This window comes from Carassius auratus, chromosome 40 (assembly GCF_003368295.1).
Source record: "Carassius auratus strain Wakin chromosome 40, ASM336829v1, whole genome shotgun sequence".
Lineage (NCBI taxonomy): Eukaryota > Metazoa > Chordata > Actinopteri > Cypriniformes > Cyprinidae > Carassius > Carassius auratus.
In genome coordinates this window covers 5,932,558-5,956,253 of record NC_039282.1, presented here as the reverse complement: position 1 = coordinate 5,956,253, position 23,696 = coordinate 5,932,558, and the positions used below count along the sequence as shown (strand labels likewise).

General features: G+C 38.0%; 1 protein-coding gene across 3 annotated transcripts in view; it reads right to left on the bottom strand.

Moving 5' to 3' along the window:
- The window catches only part of LOC113058375 (roundabout homolog 2-like), a 55,689-nt gene that overhangs the window by 10,853 nt on the left and 21,140 nt on the right, over positions 1 to 23,696 (bottom strand). For all 3 annotated transcript variants that reach the window (XM_026226214.1, XM_026226215.1, XM_026226216.1), the window contains exons 3-11: positions 22,292 to 22,449; positions 21,168 to 21,288; positions 20,942 to 21,080; positions 19,702 to 19,829; positions 13,230 to 13,354; positions 8,843 to 9,014; positions 5,788 to 5,993; positions 4,125 to 4,206; positions 3,791 to 3,959 (exon numbers count right to left, since the gene is read on the bottom strand). In XM_026226214.1, the coding sequence (XP_026081999.1) occupies positions 3,791 to 3,959; positions 4,125 to 4,206; positions 5,788 to 5,993; positions 8,843 to 9,014; positions 13,230 to 13,354; positions 19,702 to 19,829; positions 20,942 to 21,080; positions 21,168 to 21,288; positions 22,292 to 22,449 (1,300 nt within the window). The remainder of the gene's footprint in view (positions 1 to 3,790; positions 3,960 to 4,124; positions 4,207 to 5,787; positions 5,994 to 8,842; positions 9,015 to 13,229; positions 13,355 to 19,701; positions 19,830 to 20,941; positions 21,081 to 21,167; positions 21,289 to 22,291; positions 22,450 to 23,696) is intronic.

Here is a 23,696-nt window from a genome sequence, read left to right as displayed (position 1 = left end):
ACTATTTTACAGTCTAACTGTTTAAACTGCATTTTTGATTAAATAAATGCAGCTTTACTGAGCATAAGAGGCTTATTTCATACACAATAAAACCTCATACAGACCCCTAATTTTATATATGATACACAAATCTGTTTTCAATATTTTAACATTAACACATAGATACATACATTTATACTAAACACTAAATATTAAAACTAAACACCCATATAGCATACTGAATTAGAGTGATAAACAGCAGTAGTTAACCAATAAATAATTAATCTATTCAAATAAATCATCTGACTCTTTAAATGAATCTGACTTCCCAACTCTATTTGAGCCTGTTTGTTTATTCGCTTTGCTTGCTCAGTTGTAAGGCTGTGCACAGAATATAAACACCTGTTATTTTGCCATACTGTTACCTGAGAAAAATAACACCATGTTACTAGAAACCTGCAGTTTTTCAAAAACAGCTGCACTGTTGTCATGCAAATTGAAAATGTAGTTAACTTTGTAACAAGTTTGTTACTCCCCAACATACTCTAATCTCTTATGTGAAGCTTCACTAGCCTGCTGAATTGGACACATTGACCTTTGTTAATGAGAAAAATAAGGAAGGAGCAGTGTGTGAAGGACAACAGAGAGGATCTGGCCTCATCTTCATGCACCGTGAGCACATAAGGTCTGCCCAGTTGACTTCTCGGACTGTGCACACGACCGTGACCTCTCAACAGAGCGAGATGCACTATAAATCCAAGCGTCTTCTTAACAAGGTGTCAGAGCAGAGCTAAATAACGACTTGGCCTCTACTCTCGGCCTCCCTGCATCACCCTCCCTGCTGCTCTGCTGGCGGGACAATAATAGAGCCTTCTGTTCATCTGACCTCCACAGAGCCCAGAGGGACAAGTTCTGCTCAATTCCAACTCCAGCCCCAGGGAACATCCAGCCTGCAAGAGAGCAATGCTTCACTCTCACTTTACCATAAACTTCAATCCACTCTGACACTTTAAATGACGTCTCCAACAAAACTGGCACTATGAGAACTTCTGCCACTCGCTCTACCCATCAGGCCACTGGAGAGAGTGTAGAACCCCTTCCTTATATATTTCTTTTTAATATGGAGCACTGCAGCAGACTTTAAATCCATGCAGAACTGACTGAATGCATTTTCCAATATGAGATAAAGTGTAAACTTTGCAGTAGAGGAACATTCCAGGCTCAATACAAGTTAAGCTGTATCGACAGCATCTGTGACAAGCTTTTGATTACCATAAAACTCGGCCTTCGGTTTGTAAACACAAGCACAAATCATATGTAATGCATACAGGGTTAGAAATTAAAAGTGGCTCAGGGAAAAATCCAACTGAATCTTAAAAGGGAGATTTATTCTATAACACGTTCCTCTGTTTTTCTTGTTTGTGACATCTAATATAGTTCTTAATATTTTATTCAAGACCTAGTTATACACAATATGACAGAAAATATGAGTAAATATTGATTTTGTTTTATTGGTGACACCTTAACATCCAATTATAAAAGGTATAAAAAGATGACAGAGTGTGATTTTATATGGTTAGAAATAAACACAACCCCATAAAGGTAAAAAAAAAAGCCCCTGAAAATCAAATCCAGAAGGACAATATTGCCTCTTAATGGAAAATTGGATTTCTGACACTGAAAGTGTGTATAGTAATACATTACAAAAGAAGTATACAGGGCAATGCCCTGCACTGGAGTAAACCTTATAACTTTCTCATGATGTGCATAAAGATTCCAGAAAAGGTTGTCTACACTGTGCCTTCGTATTTAAAGATAAAGAGAAGTGTGTAGAAAAAACTAAAATGCAACATAATACAACAAACTAAGGTGTATGGTACCACAAGGTGTATGGGTGAAATATAAAAATTCCAATAAAAATACACATTTTGGGCTAAATTTATGCTGTCTGCATTAACAGCCAAAATTATATAAAAATGTTCCTAAGGAGGCACAAGGGTTAATGATGTATACACTTTAAACATTTTGGTTACACTTTACAATAAGGTCCCATTAATTAATGTTAGTTAATGCATTAAAAGAAAGACATTTGTTACAGTATCTCTTAATCTTTTATACAATTAGTGAAAATACAACTGGTCATTGTTAGTTCATTTTACCTTAGGTCCATTAAATAATATTAACAAATATAACTTTTACAAATATAAGCGATTACATTTTTTTAATATAACGATTAATCACATTATTGTCTGCGATTAATCACAATTAATTGCATTGTTATACACAAAACTAATAATGCATTCAAAAGTAGTGTATTGTGCACTTTTTTCATTTAAAAGTAAGCCTACTGTTATATGAACAAAAGTTTAATAACATTTGGTTTGCAAACACTTTCAACAAATAAAGTGATTTTTTACAGCAGTGTTCCTTTTACATAGTACCAGTTCAAATTTATTGTAGCCTAAATCTCAACTTATAACAATAATGAAATTAAATTAAATATAAAACAAGCCATTTGTCACTGCCAGGACATTAACCTTTTTTATAGAAAAGATTATATAGTTTTTTATAGAAAAAACAAGTTATAACAGGCAGCTTCCTATCAGAGACCTGCATGATCACGGGACCCATCACAGCAGAATGCGGCACGGGACAACGCTTGATAGGCGGGTAGAGACTCATTTGTGCAGGATGCGGGAGAATAATTAGTGTGTGCTCACACTAGGCGATCTTAACCCCAACAGCCTGGTTCGTTTGACTAATGTGATCGCTCCGTTTATCAGTCCTTGGCTCGGTAGGAAGAGGTGATCAAGAGCACAGTTCAGTTATATATAGATCAGTGAGTGATAACTGCGCCGGTGTGCAGATCTTCTGATACATGCTGCATGATTACATTAATATTTCTGAGCTGCAAAAGCAATAGATCTGTAAAGCAATATATTGTGAGAGGGCTGTGTGTTACTGCATCCCATATGACTCAAAATAGTAAACCACAAAATTAACGAAACGGTTCACTCCACTGTGCTGATCGAGATAGCTTCTCTGCTGTCTTCACATGCTATCGGAAACGTCCTATTTCCAACTTATAAAATCATGATTAAGAGCTTTTTGCATTCTTTTCTGTTAAAAACAACAGTGGAGAGTGGTTTGTGAATGCTGATGCTTAACCTAAATAACTTGATCGGGAGCATCCCCTCCTGTGACCCATGATTTGTCTGTATGTGTATTTGACTTTCACAATAATAAAAAAACTGCGTTAACGTGCGATAAAATAATTCTCAAAATTAATCAATTAATGCGTTAATGCGATAATAACGCGTTAACTTGCCCAGCCTTAATTTTAATAATACATTAGTACCGTATTTTTCGAACTATAAGCCGCATTGGCCTATAAGTCGCATTCATTTAGAACGTTTAGAGTAAACATTACCGTCTACAGCCGCGAGAGGGCGCTGTATGTCTTCAGTGTAGACTACAGGAGCACTGAGCAGCATAGAGCGCCCTCTCACGGCTGGAGACGGTAATGTTTTCTCTTGGTTCATTTCTCTCGGTTCGTGTCAAATTAATTTTGATAAATAAGTCGCACCTGACTATAAGTTGCAGGACCAGCCAAACTATGAAAAAAAGTGCGACTTATAGTCCAGAAAATACGGTAAATGTTGAAAGTTAAAGTATTTTTCATTGTTAGTTCAAGTTAACTAAAGTAGTTAACTAATGTTAACAGATGGAAACTTGTTGTAAAGTGTTCCGAAGCATTTAATTGAAAGTTATTCAAACAATAGTAATTTGGAGTTAATGGAGTCATACAAACCTGAAAGCCTCGATGATGTAGGAAGTGACAGCAGCTCCGCCCTCATGTGGGTTGGGCTGCCAAGTGAGAGTGACACTGTTTGAGGTCACGTCTGTCACCACAGGCTTCTGAGGAGGACCAGGCAGCTGCAGGGACTGCGAGACCCGCGGGACGGAGGACGTTCCAGTCGCTAAACACAAGAAACAGAGTCAAATGTGACTGCGTCGGGGTGCATTCTTGTTCAAGGACATCTGACTGCACATTGAAATCATCAGTACAATGTGTTTCTTGAAGTGTCAGCCTTTTCAAAGTCTTATACAGAGCTGTGTTACAGAGAAGAATGCTTGTATGTTACCTTTCACTGTCAGGGTCCCACTCCAACTCATCTCACCAGTGGAACTGGAGGCGACACAGGTGTATGTCCCTGAGTCGGTCTCCTAGCAACAGAGAAGACAAAATCATTTCCGAAAGATGACAAAGATAATTGCTTGCATGCAATGTTTCTGAAGTAGCTGTGTGCTTTTCTCTTTCTCTCCAAATGATGCGGATCAAATGTATTGTTTCAGCCAATCAGTCATTTCAATTTGTTTTCAGTTAGTTAGAGGTCGTGACTGTTAGAACTCCTCTAAGATCACTTTTGACATTCTCAACGGCTGTTTTATATTCTGCATACCGCAGTGCAATCTGTCAAATGTCTCAATTAAGATATACAGAGCTTGTACCACAGATGGCATTGAAACTGGAATGTTCTGGAAATCTGAAGCAAATAAGCAATACAATATACACAGCTGCTTCTCGCAAGATACTTAAACTAATTCTTTTGAAAGTTATATCAGGGTCAAAATTTTGCATTTTGAAAACTGGTTCCCTTTGGGTATGAATTTAAATGGAAATAAATTTGGATTGTAATGGCAAAAAAAGAAATGTACAGAACTGCAGTTAACACATTCATATAACAGAGTAATTGTAATAGTTCAACACAAGAATGTGTGTGATAAAATATAACTATATTATTAATTCGAAGAAATTATTCTTATATACCATGATATACCATATTTCTGTACACTATACTGTAAGAACACATTCTTCATTTTTATTAATTAATAAAAATACATGGCAATGAATACAAAATAATTAGACATTTTTTAATTATTATTATTATTTTTTTTTAATTTTGACTAAATTTGGACCATATTCTTGGAAATTAGGCACTGCTCCATAACAGTCCATAAAAATGAAAGTTAATTTATCAAATAAAATACAGGTAATATTAAACACAACTAATACTGATAATATCAGAAAATGAGCATGTGTGTAAAAAAATAGTTAAAATATTTAATGTAATATAACGTAATGTAACAATAATTTTGACTACATCTCAGGAATTAATTTCTGGCACATAACCTTGATTTGTATATGTTATGTTATGATATAAGATGTATGATAGGCTGGTTTAAAAGCCCCACAGAGTTATATTAGCAAATTAAGTATTTCCATCCTATATCTTTATTTTGATAGGCTAATATATCTACTATGTCAAACACTATATCATGAAGTGACAGATTTGGCTGGTTGTTTAGATGCATAGCCCCTTTAAGTCCTGAGCTATTTTTCCACTGAACCTTCTTGATGAATGAATGCCAAAATCAATTAAAACAAATCTTTCTCTTTTCTCCCTGGAAGGAAACTTCAGATTAGTGTCACTTCCACTTTATCAGTGTAATTTTGTGTGCGTAATTACATTTGAGCTAAATGTACGCACAGCTTCTCTGAGTGATCAGATCTGTCGGTAATTGATTTATGAACATTACGTGGCTAAATGTGTTTTGCATGCGTTGATGGAAACCCTGCCTTGAGTAAGAAACGCTAAAGTGGACACCATTATTTCAGGTGTGCTTGAACATCTCAATTAGTTCGAAATGTTTTCTCAGAGGCTCTCTATCCAGGGAGCTTTCGCTTTTCACAGCCCTAATCAAAGCAAACAGTTCACATCTTTGTCTGAAGCGTCTGTCAAATACCTTCAAGCCGCTGATGTGTAAAGTGCCGTTTTCCATTAGGCTTATGTGAATGTCATCGCTCAGAATGCTTTCCCCGTCCTTCTCCCACCTGACGCTGGGGATTGGGCTGCCCATCACATGGCACTGGAGTAGGGCGCTGGAGCCTAAAGTGAGCGTCTGGTTGGCTGGGCCCTGTCGGATAATTGGTGGGATGAGATCTGATGGGCCTGGAGGATAAACAGCAGAGTGTGTTTGTGAGGAGTGTGCTTGCATCTGTCTAACAGTTGTCTAACAGTGCTTCTGGCATCCAAAGATCAGCCCGACTTGTTTGTACGACCACAGAAATGCAACTGGCAGTCAGAGTTAATCACACTTTAAGAACACAATGGCACAAATGATGACGATATTCTAGATTTGGGGTGATGGGTCAGGATGGTTGACTAGAAGACTGGTTATTTCTGGGTATCTGCAGAATTGGAAGACTTTTTGAGACTTTTTTAAGACTTTCGGAAATAAAATGATTACTACATTTCCATACCAAACAAAAACCAATCTCAAAATAAAACATGTATGGCACATATTCAGCAAAACAGGGTTTTTGTAATAAAATAACATCAATATGTATGAATTGGAGTTGTTCCATATTGGATATGACGATTAGATTATATTAAAGAAAGGCAATTAAAAGATTATTGTGTTGATACACCCTAGTATATACTGAATCTGTTAAAAATGGCTTTTTTGTACAGTGACAGGGCATGCCAGAGAGAAGTCACAAGAGTTTTACATTTAATTAAATACCAGATACAGTTAATTTCAGAAGATTAAATTTTTTAAATAATGTAGGACTTTCAATTACAAACAAGCCCCCCCACCCCCCAAAAACTCTGGGACTCTTATTTATTTTGAAATGTCTATGCTTTAACTTTTCAAGTGATTGTATCAATTGATTATAAATGGCTCTGAAACTACGAGCCGGTAGAACATGCAATAATGCAGCATCTTGACTTTGAAATGTGCAGCGCTAACAATTTATTTAATTAAATCATTGCCTTCAATTAAATAATTTAACAACTGCTGCATTCACCCCAAATTTGAGACCTCTTAAATTACAATTATTCATTTGTTATCCCAATCATGATATTTAAAAAAAATCTTCATTGCATTAAATTTCAGCATACTAAATTCAAGACTTTTAAGGACCTACAGGGACCCTAAATTAATGAAGTCAACTAGTTTATTAAAAAAGGAGATGCTGCAAAGTTTTAAAATGAAGTGTGTTGAAGTACATTTCACTTATAATAATCCCTCAGCAAGCACCATTAATTAAAATCAGCTTCATGACTTAAGGAACGCACATCAAAATGAGGAGACGTTCAAAACCGATTCCCAAAAAGTTGGGACACTGTACAAATTGTAAAAAAAAAACAGAATGCAATGATGTGGAAGTTTCAAATGTAAATATTTTATTCAGAATACAACATATATTACATATCAAATGTTTAAACTGATAAAATGTATAATTTTAAGGGGAAAATAAGTTTATTTTAAATTTCATGGCGTCAACACATCTCAAAAAAGTTGGGACAAGGCCATGTTTACCACTGTGTGGCATCCCGTCTTTTTTTTTATAACAGTCTGCAAACGTCTGGGGACTGAGGAGACAAGTTGCTCAGGTTTAGGAATAGGAATGTTGTCCCATTCTTGTCTAACACAGGCTTCTAGTTGCTCAACTGTTTTTGGTCTTCTTTGTCTCATCTTCCTCTTTATGATGCGCCAAATGTTTTCTATGGGTGAAAGATCTGTACTGCAGGCTGGCCATTTCAGTACCCAGATCATTCTTCTACACAGCCATGATGTTGTAATTGATGCAGTATGTGGTCTGGCATTGTCATGTTGGAAAATGCAAGGTCTCCCCTGAAAGAGACGACGTCTGGATGGGAGCATATGTTGTTCTAGAACTTGGATATACCTTTCAGCATTGATGGTGCCTTTCCAGATGTGTAAGCTGCCCACGCCACACACACTCATGCAACCCCATACCATCAGAGATGCAGGCTTCTGAACTGAGCGCTGATAACAACTTGGGTTGTCCTTGTCCTCTTTAATGCGGATGACATGGCATCCCAGTTTTCCAAAAAGAACTTCAAATTTTGATTCGTCTGACCACAGAACAGTTTTCCACTTTGCCACAGTCTATTTTAAATGAGCCTTGGCCCGGAGAAAACGCCTGTGCTTCTCGATCATGTTTCTTTTTTGACCTATAGAGTTTTATCTGGCAACGGCGAATGGCACAGTGGATTGTGTTCACCATATATGTTTTCTGGAAGTATTCCTGAGCCAATGTTGTGATTTCCATTACAGTAGCATTCCTGTATGTGATGCAGTGCCGTCTAGATCACGGGCATCCAGTATGGTTTTCCGTCCTTGACCCTTACGCACAGAGATTGTTCCAGATTCTCTGAATCTTTGGATGATATACGCACTGTAGATGATGATAACATCAAACTCTTTGCAATTTTTCTCTGAGAAACTCCTTTCTGATATCGCTGCACTATTTTTCACTGCAGCATAGGGGTAATTGGTGATCCTCTGCCCATCTTGACTTCTGAGAGACACTGCCACTCTGAGAGGCTCTTTTTATACCCAATCATGTTGCCAATTGACCTAAAAAGTTGCAAATTGGTCCTCCAGATGTTCCTTATGTGTACATTTAACTTTTCCGGCTTCTTATTGCTACCTGTCCCAACTTTTTTGGAATATGTAGCTCTCATGAAATCCAAAATGAGCCAATATTTGGCATGACATTTCAAAATGTGTCACTTTCAACATTTGATATGTTATCTATATTCTATTGTGAACAAAATATAAGTTTATGAGATTTGTCAATTATTCCATTAATTTTTTACTCACAATTTGTACAGTGTCCCGACTTTTTTGGAATCGGGTTTGTACACTGTTAGTGCTCTCACTCAGCACTCACTCAGGCGGTTTGTTAATACTAGGGGTTTTCTTCACAATCATCTCCAGAGATGCCATTTGCTGGGTGGGATGAACTGTGATCACAGATACTCACCAGTTTTCACTTCCAGGAGAGCCTTGGCGAGGACACTTCCTGCCACACTGATCGCCTGGCAGATATAGTAGCCGGAGTCCTCAGAGTGAACATCAGAGATGGACAGCTCTCCGCTCATGGACACAGAATAACGGCCTGACTGGGAAGGAGGTTGGCCAGGGAAAAGCAGCATCTATAACAAAGAGACAGACTCTTGAGTTCACACCACACTGTGGGCAAATTATCCAGTGTTCAGAGAGACTGAAAGACTGTTTTACAAGGTCCAAACAAGGAAAATAGGATTGTCCTTGTTGAAGTAAATGGGTTTGATAAACTAAATAGGTGTACGCTAACATTTACAAAGAAATGCTTTCAAATGTCTTTAGGTAAAATAAAAGAAGCAGCGTGTTTAATTGTTCAATCTGAATTTTATTTAGCGGTAATAATATTTTTTGTACATCAAGAAAACAAAAATAATGACTTTTTATTCAAAAATTCATCTCCTCTGTGTCTCTCTGCATTACCGTAGCACCATTTTGGAGAATATCAGCTGAACGGAAACTTCGTATGCTATTCTGTGTCACCCATGACACAAGGAAAAATGTTCTATGTGTATTTACGCTTTTATCTGAATGAAATCAGCACATCTATGTGGCAAGGCTGACACAGAACAGCGTACACAGTTTGCGTTCAGCGGATATTCTCCAAAATGGCGCTACGGATGCTAAATGGTGATGCGGAGAGACACAGAGAAGACGAACTGTGGAATAAAGTCATTATTTTAGATTTTTTCTCATACAAAAAGTATTCTCGTCGTTTAACGTTACAGTTGAACCACTGATGGCAGATGGACTATTCTGACGAGGTCTTTAATACTTTTCTGGACCTTGACACTGTTATTTACTTTGCAGTCAATGGGACAGTCACAAACCTCCCAGTTTTCATCCAAAATATCTTAAATTGTGTTCCGAAGACGAACAAAGCTTTTATGGGTTTGGAACGACATTGGGGTGAGTGATTAAAGGGTTAGTTCGCCCAAAAATGAAAATTATGTCATTAATAACTCACCCTTATGCTGTTCCAAACATGTAAGACCTCCTTTTATCTTCGGAACACAGTTTAAGATATTTTAGATTTAGTCTGAGAGCTCTCAGTCCCTCTATTGAAGCTGTGTGTACGGTATACTGTCCATGTCCAAAGGTAAGAGAAACATCATCAAAGTAGTCCATGTGAAATCAGAGGGTCCGTTGGAATTTTTTAAAGCATCGAAAATACATTTTGGTCCAAAAATAGCAAAAATGACGACTTTATTCAGCATTGTCTTCTCTTCTGTGTCTGTTGTGAGAGAGAGTTCAAATGAAAAACAGGATATCCGGTTCGCGAACGAATCATTCATTCAATCATTCAAAAAATTCCAACGGACCCTCTGATGTCACATGGAATACTTTGATTATGTTTCTCTTACCTTTCTGGACATGGACAGTATACCGTACACACAGCTTCAATGGAGGGACTGAGAGCTCTCGGACTAAATCTAAAATATCTTAAACTGTGTTCCGAAGATAAAAGGAGGTCTTACATGTTTGGAACAGCATAAGGGTGAGTTATTAATGACATAATTTTCATTTTTGGGCGAATGTGGCGAGTGGGGCGGGGCCGAGAGGCGTGGGAACGAGGAGTGAGGCCAGGTGTAGTGATTGGAGATGAGCTACACCTGAGCCCCACCGCTAGTATCGAGTCCCACGTAGGAGATGGAAGGATATAAAACTGGAGTGACGACCGTGAAGGACGAGAGAGGACCAGGCCTGGGACATTATTTTATGTGTTTGGCTTTTATTTGTGCGCGTCAGTCGCCGTGAGGGGCTGACGCGCTGTTTTGTTTATTTTGGATATTAAAGTGCTTTTTGATTGTGCGCCGGTTCCCGCCTCCTTCTTCCCGATGTATAGGAAGTTTGTATTGTTACAGTGGTGCCGAAGCCCGGGAGAAGGAGGGACGCGCTGCTGAAGATCCCTCGCCGCTGTGGTGAATCCGCGGTGCCCTCGAGCTGGCGAGGTACGTGCCGCCATTGACGCTCGAGGCGGTGGGCTGGAGCGAGTTGCCGGGGACGGGCGAGCTCGCTGCCGACCGCCCACGACAAGGAGGGGCGGCTGCCGTCCGTGAGGGAGCGGAGGAGTCGGCGCCGTTCGCCAGGGGGCCGGAGCCTGCCGCCTCCGTGACGGAATCCGGAGGGGCAGGGAACGGGGGACTCCTGCCGCTGCCCAAAATCGGAGGAGCCGTCGCCGTCCACCGGGCGGCGGAGGAGTGTCGTGCCGTCCGCCGAGGGCCGTCCAGTGCCACCGCCGGGCACCGCGGAGGAGATCACCCAGCCGGTGGAGGGCCGAGCAGCAGTGCGTCTGGGAACCGGAATTTTTTTTTTTTTTTTTTTTTTTTTCCTCTCTCCCCTCTCTCGTCCCTGTCGCTCCTCCTTCCATCTCCTTTTCTCTCGCCTCGTCTGTCCTACCCCCAGGTTCCCGCAGGTCCCCGTGAGCGGTCTCCCCCGGAGGGAAGGGGGGGGGGGGAGTAGAGCGCAGTCTCGGGAGTACCCCCCGGCCTGCGAGGGGCGATGGGGGTATGTGGCGAGTGGGGCGGGGCCGAGAGGCGTGGGAACGAGGAGTGAGGCCAGGTGTAGTGATTGGAGATGAGCTACACCTGAGCCCCACCGCTAGTATCGAGTCCCACGTAGGAGATGGAAGGATATAAAACTGGAGTGACGACCGTGAAGGACGAGAGAGGACCAGGCCTGGGACATTATTTTATGTGTTTGGCTTTTATTTGTGCGCGTCAGTCGACGTGAGGGGCTGACGCGCTGTTTTGTTTATTTTGGATATTAAAGTGCTTTTTGATTGTGCGCCGGTTCCCGCCTCCTTCTTCCCGATGTATAGGAAGTTTGTATTGTTACAGCGAACTAACCCTTTAAAGACATAATTTTCATTTTGGGGTGGAGTATCCCTTTAATGTATTCACTGTCACTTTTGATCAATTTAATACATCCTTGTTGAATACAAGTATTTAAGTGTCTAAAAAATAAATTGCTTGAATATGGTGCCTCCAAAATATCACTGAAAAACAGTAAGTTGATTAAAAGATCTAATTTCCATCAAAACTGCACATCAACTGATTTGAGCGCTTGGTTGTGTTTTTTGGCAGTTTAATTCACTGAGTGAAGCTGTTTGCTCCTTTGTGGGACTTTGGTTGGGTTAACTGGGGGTACGTACAGTAAGTGAAGGGGAATCCAGGATTAAAATGGGCAAGTAATGGATGAAGGTAAAAAAAAAGCCACACCATAATCTCGAACACAGCTGCTAATGGCATGAAAAAAGCATGAACAAAGGAGATGTGCTATAAAATTCAGTGGACCACACCCCAAATGACTCCAAAATGATGTGAGCCATCAAGGCTGAGTGGTCTTTAGCTCTCCCCTGCACTGACAGAGGTCTATTTTTAGCCTGAAAACACACTCCTGACTTCCATTACACTGAACGCTGTGCTTTTGCTGGCCTATGGGAGCTGATCTGACACCTGATGTTCCTCTGTGTCAAATTTTCTCATCCCACTTCTTCAGGAGTGTCTTTCTTGCCTCTTAGGAGGCCCAACTCTCATCTGTGGTTTCCCATAATGGCTCTGAAAACATGCTGCTTTGTCAAAGGGCCCGGCTCCAGCAATCCAATGCTCTGAATCATCTCTTCAATGCAATCAGCAATACATGAATAATCAGCATCAACAAGGGTAAATATAATCATCGAGAGGCTCTAGGCTTGTTTTCAAGCTCTGGCTAAGTTACCGAGTCACTGATAAACATGCTCTGAGATGCAAATAAATCATCTTTATATGAAAAGATCTGCCTTTGATCTCCAATCAGGCTCTTTAAACCCACACATGACATACACTGAAGCACTGGATTACTGATGGACAATGCTCAGCCATCTCATAAGCTGCATCTCGAATCATGTACAATGCACTGTTTACTAAGACTATGCAGTATGTACTTGACTATATACTGCATGAATTTCAAAGGGTAATATAGTATATTCATACACTACGGTTCAAATGTTTGGGGCTGGTAAGATTTATTTAATGTAAAGTCACCAAAGCAGCACTTATTAATCAAAAATACAGTAAAAACATAAATATTGTGAAATTGTATTACAATTTAAAATAACTGTTTTCTATTTGAATATAAAATGTAATTTAATCCTGTGATGTCAAAGCTGAATTTTCAGCATCATTACTCCAGTTTTCAGTGTCACATGATCCTTCAGATTTCATACACTGATTATTGTGAATGCTGAAAACAGTTCTACTGTATTTTTATGTTATTTTCTTAAATAATGTTTTTTATTAGATACTGCAGAAAACAGTTGCTCTCACCTGACTCCCTTCTTTCTGCCAGAAAACTGCAGGAAGAGGGTTTCCCTGGGTGCCACACTGAAAAGTGATGGTTCGTCCTTGGGCAGCGACTTGATCCTGGGGAGGTACGTCAATCTGTGGTGGCACTGAGGCCAAAGAGAGCAGAATGTGGCTGATTAGAGAATGATTTTAGGTGTCATGTTTTTACTTTGTCCTTTTTTGCTACCTTTGTTTATTATGATGGAGGGAAGGAGGAAGAAATGCAGAAAGTGTTGGCAAAATGACACAAGCTGGATCAAATAGATATGTCTCTTTGATTTATTAAAAAAACATATCCATTCAAAAGTTAGAGATTAATAATACTTTCATCCAGCAAGGATGCTTTGAAGACATTTAAAGACACTCAAGAACTATTATACTGTCACAAAAGATTGCTATTTCAAATAAATGTTGTTCTTTGAAAAAATGTACAGTATCACAGTTTCTATACAAATATTAAAAAGCACAACTGTTTTTAACAATGATAATAAGATGTTTCTTGAGCACCAAATCATCATATCAGCATAATTTCTGAAGGATCATGTGACACTGAAAACTGGAGTAATGATGCTGAAAATTCAGCTTTGACATCACATGATTAAATTACATTTGAAAATACATGAAAATAGAAAATATTTATTTTAAATTGTAATTATATTTCACAGTATTACTGTTTCAACAGTAGTTTTCATCAAATAAATGCAGTATTGTGAAAATAAGCTATGTCTTTAATAAGCTATTAAATTACTGACCCAAGCTGGAAATTAAAATACATTTCAACAAATGAGCCAACTGCTGACATCAGTTAAAGGTTCAAAGTTATCCACTTTAATCTGGATAGCATAGTCCAGCTCATTTGATACTGGAAGAAATGTTCCGAAATCAAATGATAGACTTTGGCATCTCTGCAAATTCGAGTTTGTGGCATTGAAGAGAAACATTCTGAAAAATCTAGAAGAGTATTCTTCTAATAGAAACAACTGAAAAGAAGCACACTTGAGCAAACATCTCAGTGGGAGTTAGTCTCTTTTGTTTCAGCACCTGATTCACTAAAGAAACTATGCTAATCAGCCAAAAACACCCAACACCCAAAAATCAATTTTCAATCCAAAATTGAAACTTACTTTACTGAGATGACTGTTTGCGGCTGTTTTGTGTGAAAAACCTTTCAATTTGTTCTCTAAAAATCTAGCTTTCTAGTAGAAACAATTGAGATGTTGAAGGGACATCATTTGCGATTCATCTTTGCCATGGTTGGCTCTTAAAACAACTACTAGTACTTGAACTCGATTTAACCCTCACCAAAACACCATCTACGCTCGCCCACTCTATAAAAACATGAAGTGGATTTCTCAGTATTTTAAATCACTTATCAGTTAAGTGCTGTCCTCATCAGCTCTGTGATTTGCACATTAGTGTGAGAGGCGTTGGATTTAAAACACATAGAGTCTCCACTCAGCCCAGATTAAAGCAAGTAATTAATTGTGACCGCAAAGCAGATTCCGATGCTGGAGTCCGTGGCTCATGCTGGGATAGCGGTGGATGCATGGTATCTAAAAAACATGTTTTCAGCAGTGATGTTTAAGGTGGTTACTGCTTATTTTATCACATTGAAATCCAAACGGAACCACCAACGTTATCTAACAGCTATTTCCCACCCTCTTTCTAGTACGGCACTGGACTCAAGGCTGTGTGTCTTTGTTTAGATAACCAGACCGCTACCCTGCTGTTCAGAAACTTCACAGTAGGTTTGTACACCAGACTCATGTGAGAGAAGGCGAATGAGAGCGTGAAAGGCAGACAGAAAGCGCGAGATCTGACTCATCTGTGTTGTTTCTCCATTTTCACATTTTTCTGACGGAGCTACGAGCTCCCACACAAATAACAACTCATGACGAGAAGCTGACAAAGATCACTTAAACCAGAGGAGAATAATAGTGTGGAGAGAAGTGGCTCATGACTGAAGGAGTCAATGCTCACGACTGCAGGTGACAGCTCCCAAGCGATAGATTGACTTTGTGTGTATGTATGTCAGCTTAAGGGATTGAAATAATGAGTTAAACATTTCAGAGTAGAATGAAATTCTGGAGCCTTAAAGGGACAGAATATATTTGTAAAATATGTCACAGGTTTCTTTTTTTTTTTTAACCTGTGACATATTTTACAAATATATTCTGTCAAATATATATTTTATATATATATATATATATATATATATATATATATATATATATTTTTTTTTTTTTTTTTTTTTTTTTTTTTTTGTTTGTTTTTTTTTTTTTTGCCAAATTCGAAGCAACTTTGCTTGTCGAAGCAACTTTAGATTCCACAGAAACTTTCTATTCCACAAAACATTCTTTATTTTGGAAAAAAGTTTGTTTAGATTATTAAAATGTTCTACACAATAAGGTTCTTTTAAGAACTGTTTACTGAATGGTTCTTCTTAATGGCGTCATTGTGAAACCCCCCCCCCCCTTGGAACCTTTATTTTTAAAAGTGTACAATGGAAGTCAATGGGGTCCAATGGGGATGTTGTTTTAGACCTTTACATTTTTGCTTTTTATTTTGATAGGACAGTTGAATAATTACAATAAGCGAAGTGGGAGAGAGTAAAAGGTCCACTAGCCGGGACTCATACTTGGGATGCAAATAGCACAACAGTGCTATACGTATGTTGTGCACTGTCCACAAGGCTATTGGTGCTGAAAACAAACCTAAAAAAAAACGTCTTGTTTTGTGCTGCAAAGAAGAAAGTCAGTCAGGTTTGGAACGTCATAAGGGTATGGAAGCCCATTTACACCACAAAAAAGTCAAAATTCCAAGATATAAATTTGTAAGTCAGAGAAATTAATTCTGACTTGCAAGATATAAACTCAAAATTCTGACTTTGTTTCACACAATTCCAAGTCTACATCATGCAATATTTATCTTTTTTTCTTGCAATCGTGAACTTTTTACCTCACACAGACTTTTCTTCTTAGAATTGAGTTCCTATCTTGCAATCTGTTTATCTCTCACAATTCTGCATTTATATCTTGCAATTATGAATTATGATGATAACAGATTACAATTTTTGCATGGAATGTCTCTTTAATAGCCACAGAATTTGCACCATTTCCCGTGTTTAATACAGGGAACATTTGAGATGTTCCAGTGAACAAGGATGAATTTGACTCATGACTCATCCTGCATTTTGTTGGGATTGGTAAAAGCTCTTGTGCACATGGCCGCTCATTGTGTGTGCTTGTCTGATGAGTGTAAAAACAGCAGATGTGTGTGGTCAGTCATAATCTTCAGCGTGTTAAGTCACTGATGCAGTGGCTTTGCTCGCTGGTTTGTTGAAAAAATGTTAAGCTAGAAGGCAGCAAGCATCTGCTGAGAGGATCAGAGAAGACAGCATTCCCCTGACAGACACAGGCCCTGTCAATTTCACATGAGCACAGGTGTTCTTATTATATCGCAAAGGAAGTAAAAGTTAACAAACTGCATACATAACTATTTTACTTTAACTTTTTTTACTGTGCATTGACATGTATTTTTTTTTTTTTTTTTTGTGAGTAGAAACCACTTTGGAGAGTAAATGAAACTAGTTACTTGCCAGTGGCTGGAAATGTTTGCGTAATACTGCTGCTAATACAGAAGTAAATCTGTAAGAATTACAGTCACATATGTGGAATATTTCCCATGTTAATCCACCAAAACGAAAATGTGAGGAGTGAAATCCTGATTTTTGTGACAGGTACAGTTCCACTGAGAGATGGAAACTGGCTCATGTCATATGTGATGCTGAGTGACATAAAAAGACAACACTTTGAGATTTTGTTTCTCATATTTTACTTTTGGTGGATTAATATGAGAATAATTCCACATATGTGAATATAATTCCTACAGATGTATTACAGCAGTATTATGCAAACATTTTCAGTCACTGGCAAGTAACTAATCTCATTTACTCTCTAAAATATTGCAAATACTGTTTGTCACTAATATCCAAAGAAATTTTTTTTGAATATATGTATATACTACTGTATATATACATGTAATGTAATTTACTCACCATTGGCAGGTTTGACAAAACCACATTTTGTCATTCAAAGGCTTCTATTTAAATTTTCTAATTTTCTATTTTACACATTTTTTTTCATAATCTGAATTCAGCAATTGAATTCAGTCTCAAAATCCTTGTAGCTGGTGTAAAGCGAGGTCATGGCTTCGATCTTTAGGTAATGCTAGCACTGATAAAATGTTTTGATTAAATTCAATGTTTTGTAAGCAGTAGCTTTGGATAAAAATGTCTGTCAAATGTATGTACGGCAAATGTAGCAGTCACCATTTTCTAACTGTTTTAAGAATAATGTTTAAGTATTAGTAATGTTAATAAGCTGCATTAAATGTCTTATTTCACAAGCTCTGAAATCTATATTAGTCTAATGGCAGTATCAGGGTAATGACTTGAAATGTCTTTTTGAGGCATTCACACCATTTTTATTATACCCACAATGCAAAACAGCAGACATAAAACTGACAAAAAAAGTCTGTGCCTGTGCCACCTTCTGAGATGCGGCTGCATGCAGTCAAGGGGAAGGAAAGGTTGGTAAGGATGAAATGATGAAGGGCAACAAAACATCAAGGCAAATGAGACAGAAAATTCACAAATGAAACATCAAGAAAATGGCCCTGAGTCAGAAAATGGGGAGAGAGAGAAAGAGAGAGAGAGGCAGTAAAAGGAGGGAGTAGGAAGGAGATGAAGGCAGAGCTGCTTGGTCTCATCTTAATTCAGACTGGCAAAATAACTGGACGATGAATTGATTCAGGTTTGCTACAGCTGCTTCCCCGGTTTGTGCCAGTTAGATTCCCACCCAGTTCTCTCTCTCTCATTTCTACACACATGCAAACACAGATTTTGCCACGTTCTATTAACACTGCCTCTGCAATCCGGCAGTTTGCTGAAGCACACGTCTCTCTATAACAGCTGTCAAATACAGTAATCCACACGCTTTAACATAAACTCCACATAGTTGCTCTGTTCCAAAACATAGTAAGCTGCCTAATTAGAACATTTTACAAGAATTAACTCACCATCATATCATTCCAAACCTGTATGAGTTTCTATTTTCAGTGGATATACAATGAAACTCAATGGGGTCCAAAACAACATATGGTCCCCACTGACATAATGTATTTAATGTATGTATTATTTATTTAATATTTCTTTTTATGTTCCACATAATAAAAAAAGGGTTTAAACCAGCTGTTTCTAGCTTTTGCTGAGGTGTGTCAGTAGGAAATATCAGTTTACATTTCCAAACAATCTTTTTGCCATTACTTGTAATAATCCAGTTAGATTTTTGTTTGCACAAGGAGTCTGACAGCAGCCACACAGAGATCTGATCTCACCATCATCCAGTCTGTCTGGAATAACATGAAGAAACAGAACAAACTGAGACAAACTAATTCCAGAAGAACTGTGGCAACCTCTCCCAGATGCTTGAAGAAACCTCCCTACAAACCATAGTACTGTAAAAAGTTTTAGGCACTTGTGTAAAAATGCGGTAAAGTGAAAATGCTTTCAAAAAATAATGTCATAAAAAGATTTTATTTATCAGTTAACTTCTATTAACTAAATCAATATTTGGTGCGACCACCCTTTGCGTTTTAAGCAGAGTGTTTTACGCATGTAATTCTAGATGGACTGGATGATGGTGTTAAATTAAGCATTAGGCATTAAATTAAGATCTGCACATGTTGCACTGTATTTCATTTTAGCCGTTTTTGCAGTGTTGCACAATTTTTTAACCAATCACAATGAATTCTGTTGAGCTTAGCAATGCAATGGCCAATCAAAAGCAGACCGTTAAATACAAATTCAGCTCCATTTACCATGTCAGGTTCTTGCCTAAAAAGACGTGTTTATGATGTTTAATACTTTTGGCTGCTTTTAGCCTTACCCTGGAGCTGGTTCATCCACCGCCAATGTTATTTGTGTTGTGCTTTGTGTTGCTGCCTATGTAAATCAGTCACTTCCATGGTAGACAGGATGCATACTTACAGCAAAATTATACTTCGGTTTTATGTGTATGCTGTATGTACAGTGAGCGTTGCATAAATGTCTTAATAAGCATATGTGTTCATCTGAATGCTAAGGTGTCAAAACTAAGTAAACTTTTGTGCTTTAGAAGTCAGCTGGCTATCTTGGCAATGAGGCAGCACACCAGAAAACAGAGCTACCATTTGAGCAGCAACAGAGGAGCTGATCATTTCTTCCTGGTGACTTCACACAGATCAGACTGATTGTGCCTGACAAATGGCTGAGGTGAGGTCTGTTTAATAGAGATGAGTCGCAACATATGCATGAAGCTAAGAATATCAGCTTGCTTTGTTGTGATTCATATTTCAGGTGAAGTGTGATGTTTGTCAACACATGTGTAAAAGGATGCATGGCTGTGCATCTTACCGTGGACCTGCAGCACAGCGGATGCTTCAGTTTTGCCTACGCTGTTTTCTGTGACACACGTGTATGTGCCCTCATCCTCTGCTCTGACTCTTATCAGACGCAAGCTGTTGTCACCACGGATCTCAAATCTACTCGGACGAGATGGTGTAAAGAGACAGTGGTTGCAGTGATGAGAGCAGATTGAACAGTCAACACACATTCCTTTAACAGCCCGTGTACATCTGTTTGAGACTCATCAAATATGCCACTGTACTGCACTGTATTGTGCCCCAAACTCTAGGAAGCACTAATATTTTATTCTTGGGGCTTTTGCCACTTTTTTATTTGACATTAGAAAGGAGACCGAAAACTATGTGGGGGAAGAATGGAAATGGGATCAAGTTTCAAGTCAGTTCACTTGGCGGTGTTTTTTCTAGTCAAACAGCTACAGAAATTCATTTGAATGGGAAAAGACTGAAACCTCTAAAACTGACGGCCAAGAAAGCTTTCTTTTAAATAATACTGCTAATAAAATCGAACAACATTTTGCTTCATTAAATCAAATCACTCTACAATGTGATTTCCTTTTCCATTGCTATATTGAGAATTGCAGTTAATTTAGTAGAAAATTAACTAGCCACATGACTGCTAAGATGTTTGTAATTAAGTGGTCATGATGACTAGTAAACTAGTCTGAAAAGAGGAGTCACTCACAGCTGCTGCCAACAAATTAGTGCCAAAATTTTTTGTTATATATATATATTTTTTTTAAGTTTAAATATAATTTCATTGACACATTTAAAGCATTATCAAGTTATTATCACTATATTTAAGTTATCGCATATGATACTTTTCATCAGTATTGTGCAGCCCTACTTTATATGTGAATAAAAGCATAAATTAAATCAGTTTATCTTATAAACAAGGATCACCATACATAACACACACTAGAGCTGATCGATTACTTTAAATGGAAGCACGTTTCTTCATGAATTTCTTGAATTGTCAAAGATTAGGTGAAACAGACTTTCGGTGGAGGGACAGAAATCTCTCTAGTTTTGTTGTATGGTGCTGTGTTATGCAATAAATATTATTCCTCAGTTTGAGGTTTATTGGTTTTATGAGCTTTCTGCTTCTTTAACTCAACAGAAAGAGGAAACTGATTTTCTAATCTCTCACTACATAAATTTCATTAAACTGCCATTTGAGCTCCATAAAGCTGCTGTAACAGCATCACAAATGTGTGTAAGCAGAGTCTTGCCTCCCCCGCGGTAGTTCTCCTTCGTCTCTGTTCCAGCGGACAGTCGGAGCCGGGTCTCCATGAACCTCGCATAGAAAGTCAACAGTCTCCTCACCCAAAACGATCTGATTCACAGGTCTGCGGATGAACACTGGCCTCTCTGCTCACACAGTCACACACATATCACACAGTGATTATTTTCACTCCTTTGTGAAACCAAAAAACTGAGTCAGGAAATTGGACTTACCAAACACAACGAGTTCAGCTGGATCACTGTCTCTCTCGCCCACCATATTGGTGCCTACGCACACATACATGCCTGCGTCACTTTTCCGGGTGTGAGAAATCATCAGCTTACCACCACGCATCTGAAGAAAACAAAGAATAAAATCACAGACATCATTTTATTATAGTACAACTTGTTTTGATTCTTTAAAAATATTTTTTTTTCAGTCAGTATCTTCTTCAGATCAAGGTTCACTCAGAAATGTGTTCCTCTTAAAAAAAAAAAAGTTTCAAAGCTAACAAAAATGTTCTAAAAATCAAGTTATGAAAATGTTATTTCTGAACATTCAAAAAGTCCATAACAATGGTTATTTTATGTGAATGTAATTTTTTAACCTCCTCTCACATTCTGAAAAGAGTAGTAACATTCAAAAAAAATTCAGAGGAAAATGTTTCAAGAATTAAACGATCCATGAATGTTTTTGTGCAAAAGACCCACTAACTCTGAATGATTGTTTGTTCATGACTTTGAGAGAACCTTGCCAGAACGTTAGACAACATTCTGAGAATGTTCCTCGTTATCTGGGTTAACACAAAGAAATGAATAATATATTTTTTTAAATATGTACTTTGTACTAAATATGTAAATATTAAAAATATACATGGACATACATGACACGAAGACTGTACTTATATCAGAAGCCTAATAAAAGCAGTGTTATTTTAAATGGTCCAGGCTGACTCCATAGGGTGGTCACATGACCAAACTTTTTTTTCAGAATCAGTGTAATTTTAGTTACTTTGTATTTATATATTATTATAGTATCTATAGCCGTTATTTTCATATAAAAGTGTTTGTTTTATCTTTTTTTATATATATATATATATTTCTGTCAACATTTTTTCATCTAGTATTTATATTTTATTATAAATTTTTTTTCCAAAGAACAAAAACTGTTTTAGATTTAGCTGTAACAACACTAGTAACCAGCACAACATAATGTCAATGCTGGAGGAGAACAGGACGTGACCAAGTGCACTTATTTATGTTTCAATCGATGCTGGCTGCGGAGGGGTAGAGTGATGCTGCACTACAACCTAATCATCACTTCTGTGCCAACATTGCACTTTCTGCTATTGACTCACAGAGATCCTGCCGTCCTTGTCATTGACACGAACATTGTTCCTCTTCCAGGAAACGGTGGGCTCAGGGTGACCCCTGGGAGGGACACACTCCAGCACAGCAGGTTCTCCTGCTGCCACCACCACATCATTGGGAGGCTGGCGGAAATCATCCCTGAGAACTATGGGAGATTAAGACAAGTGTTAGCTGTATGCTGTGTTGTTTTTGTTGGGTATGTTTTCATCTTCTCCCATGTGCGAGGTGTTTATTTACAGCTCTTCATTGAGGAACTTGGGAATTGTGAGTCAGAGATGAATGAGGCGTTTTATCTTCTCTTTCTCTCAGCTTGTGTCCTCAAATCTCCTGTGCTCCTTTCTGGATGTTATGCCTTGGCTTTCTCATCTTATCAATTATAAAGTGTTTTTATGACAACACATTCACATTTAAATACAGCTGAATAATTGACAACAGAAAAGAGACATGACATGACTAGGGCTATGTTCCAAAATCTACTAAGCTGATTTCTATTTACACTATTGTTCAAAAGTTTGGGTAAAAAAAATAATAATAATACTTTTATTAGCATGGATGCAGTGAAAGTAAAAACAGTTACAAGGATCTTGTGAGACTGTAGACTGGAGGAGTAATGGCTAATCTGCTTTCACAGGAATAAATTACATTTTAGAATATATAAAAACAGATAGTTATTTTAAATGATCCTAACATTTCACAGTATTCAATTTTTTTTCTGTATTTTGATCAAATAAATGCAGCCTTTGTGAACATGAGAGACTTTTTTCAAAAACAGTGAAAATCTTACAGACCCTAAACTTTGAATGGATTTGTACACAAGCAGGAACATCACAAGTGACACATTTAAAGCACTCTACAACGGCAGCAACACAAATAGTGTAATTAGATCATTTATTAACTATAAACCTATTTTTTGTAAAGAAATAAAGCTACACTAAAATCAACATTTCACTTTCCTTGATTATTGGATTAATTTACAGAGCCTGATCAATAGCATTCTGGGATTGCCATTCCACAAAAAACAGTGATTTGAATGCACCTGCTATCATAATTACAACTTGGAAGACCTGAACACAACATAAATAGGCAGCCCAAAGTTGAGTTTGAAGCACGACAAAAAAACTAAATCCAACAGGGAAGCCAATTCTTTAACTTTGCAAACAGCCAAATTCAACAAATCTGACCTTACTAAGCATACATGTTAATTGTAAACAATGTGAACTCTTTTCTATGCCTACCCTTCACATTGAGAATGAACGGCAGAATGCTACATTCCCCGCTGTCTGACTTGGCAGGGAAAAGTTACCCATAAATCCCCAGTGGTGATTGACAGATTAAAAATGCGACCCCTGCTCTATGGCAGCTGCCTCCGGGGGCCCCTTTGAGTTTCCTACA